General features: G+C 35.3%; 1 protein-coding gene across 1 annotated transcript in view; it reads right to left on the bottom strand.

Annotated features, from left to right (window-relative positions):
- BRWD3 (bromodomain and WD repeat domain containing 3) overlaps positions 1–3,051 on the bottom strand; it is a 148,316-nt gene that overhangs the window by 41,775 nt on the left and 103,490 nt on the right. The window contains 1 exon segment of the mRNA XM_012664071.1: positions 281–449. Within this exon segment, the coding sequence (XP_012519525.1) occupies positions 281–449 (169 nt within the window).

Genomic DNA, 3,051 nt, shown 5'->3' with positions numbered 1-3,051 from the left:
ATTGATTATTTTAGAACATTGCTACATTTTAACAAATAATTATCAATGTTTTAATAACAAATTATGATGATAAAAACATTCCAGCCTCTTCCTTTAATAACAGAAAAATTTCAAAAATACTTTACATTTTGAAGTGAAATTAAACTGCTTTTATTTACTAAGTTTGTCACATAGAATGTTTTCTTTAGAGAAAAGTCAAATGATACTTTTAAATATTCATGTATCAAAGGCAAAAACAAAAAAAAGTAACAAAAACAAAACAACCTATAAAATTACAAACCTTCTTTCTAGTCAGCTTGGGTTTCTTCTGCCTTTCTTCTAGTGACTTCAAATTCTCCTCCTCAGAGCTACTGCATATTTTCCGTGTTGCCTGTCTGGTTTGTCTTTTTGGTGGTTGCAAATTTATTCCAGCATCTGCTGTCCAATCAGAATATTCACTTGAAGAATCACTGTAAATAAATCAAAATTATGAATACCTAAGTAGGGAAAGTAGTAGTTTCAACTCACAATTGAAATATGATCATTTTGTAATCAAACATTATAAATGACAAGCTTGATTTTGTTCTAACCTAATAGAAAAAATATTACTATATAATTTTGATTATCTGAGTGATTTTAATGAAATACTTATTGGATAAAGTATAATGCTTAGTTTCCTATAAAAGGATTTAAAACCCCTGTCTAAAATCACATAAACTTCTTTAAAATAAAGATTTACCTTATTCCTGGAAATGGTAAAGTGGGGTTACTTAAAACTGAAATAAATATATATATATACAGTCATGTGTCACTTAACAAAGGTGATACATTCTGAGAAATACACTGTTAGGTGATTTCATTGTCATGCAAACATCACAGAGTGTACTCACACAAACCTAGATGGCACAGCCTACTACTACACACCTAGGCTATATAGTATAGCCTCACAGGCTATAAACCTGTACAGCATGTTACTGTACTGAATACTGTAGGCAACTGTAACACAATGGTATTTGTGTATCTAAGCATACCTAAACACTGCCCTCTATTCAACATAGTGCTAGAAGTCCTAGCCAGAGCAATCACACAAGAGAAGCAAATCAAGGTCATCCAAATGGGGTCAGAAGAGGTCAAACTATCTCTCTTTGCTGATGATATGATCTTATATCTAGAAAACCCCAAAGATTCTGCCGTAAGATTACTGGAATTGATAAACAAATTCAGGAAAGTCTCAGGTTACAAAATCTATGGACAGAAATCAGTAGCATTCCTATACACCAACAACAGTCAAATTGAGAATCAAATCAAAGTATCAATACCCTTCATACCAGCATCAAAGAAAATAAAGTACCTAGGAATATATTTAGCTAAGGAGGTAAAAGACTTCTACAGGGAGAACTATGAAACACTGAGGAAGGAAAGAGCAGAGGACGTAAACAGGTGGAAAACCATACCACGCTCATGAGTCGGCAGAATCAACATTGTTAAAATGTTTATACTACCCAAAGTGATATGCAGATTCAATGCAATCCCTATTAAAATGCCAACATCATTTTTCACAGTTACAGAAAAAATAATTCTACGCTTAGTATAGAACCAGAGAAGACCCTGTATAGCAAAAGCAATCTTAAGCAAAAAGAACACATTGGGAGGCATCAATTTACCAGACTTCAAGCTATACTACCAGGCTATGGTAACTAAAACAGCATGGTACCAGCACAAGAAAAGAGACATAGACCAATGGAACAGAACTGAGAACCAAGATATAAAACCATCTTCATATAGCCACCTAATCTTTAACAAAGCAGATAAAAACATACACAGGAGAAAAGAATCCTTATTCAATAAATGGTGCTAGGATAAATGGTGGATAGCCACACATAGAAGACTGAAACAGGATCTGCACCTTTCACCTCTCACAAAAGTCATCTCACAGTGGATAACAGACTTAAACTTAAGGTGTAAAACTATAAGAATTCTAGAAGAAAATGTTGGAAAAACTCTTATAGACATTGTCCTAGGCAAAGAATATATTAAGAAGACCCCCAAAGGCAATCACAGCAACAACAACAAAAAAATAAATGGGACCCAATCAAATTAAAAAGCTTCTGCACAGCCAAGGAAACTATCACGAGAACAAACAGACAACTTACAGAATGAGAGAAAATATTCGTATGTTACACATCTGATAAAGGGCTGATAACTGGAATCTATATAGAACTCAGGAAAATCAGCAAGAAAAAAATCAAACGACCCTATCAAAAAGTGGGCAAAGGACATGAACAGAAACTTTTGAAAAAAAGACAGACTTATTGCCAACAAACATATGAAAAAATGCTCAACATCTCTAATCATCAGGGAAATGCAAATCAAAAACACAATGAGATATCGCTTATCTCCAGTGAGAATGTCCTTTATCAAAAAGTCCCAAAACGATAAATGTTGGTGTGGATGTGGAGAGATAGGAACACTCATATACTGCTGGTGGGACTGCAAACTAGTACAACCTCTGTGGAAAGCAATATGGAGATACCTCAAAGAGATACAAGTAGAATTACCATTTGATCCAGCAATCCCATTACTTGGCATCTACCCAAAAGAACAAAAGATAGTCTATAAAAAAGACATTTTCACTAGAATGTTTGTAGCAGCACAATTCACAATCGCAAAGATGTGGAAACAACCCAAGTGCCCATCAATACATGAGTGAATTAATAACATGTGGTATATGTATACTATGGAGTTCTACTCAGCCAGAAAAACAGTGGCAATCGAGCACCTCTTGTATTATCCTGGATAGAGCTGGAACCCATTCTACTAAGTGAAGTATCCCACGAATGGAAAAATAAGCACCGCATGTACTCACCATCAAATTTTTTTTAACTGATCAACACTTAAGTGCACATATAGTAATAACATTCATCGGGTGTCGGGCAGATGGGAGGGGGAGGAGGGGATGAGTATATACACACCTAATGGGTGCGGTGTGCACCTTCTGGGGGATGGACACGCTTGAAGCTCTGACTCGGGTGGGGCAAGGGCAATATATGTAACCTAAACATTTGTACCCCC

Source organism: Propithecus coquereli, unplaced genomic scaffold (genome assembly GCF_000956105.1).
Source record: "Propithecus coquereli isolate 6110/MARCELLA unplaced genomic scaffold, Pcoq_1.0 Scaffold86, whole genome shotgun sequence".
Classification (NCBI taxonomy): domain Eukaryota; kingdom Metazoa; phylum Chordata; class Mammalia; order Primates; family Indriidae; genus Propithecus; species Propithecus coquereli.
Note: the sequence above shows the minus strand (reverse complement) of the source record. Positions and strands in the feature narration are given on the sequence as shown.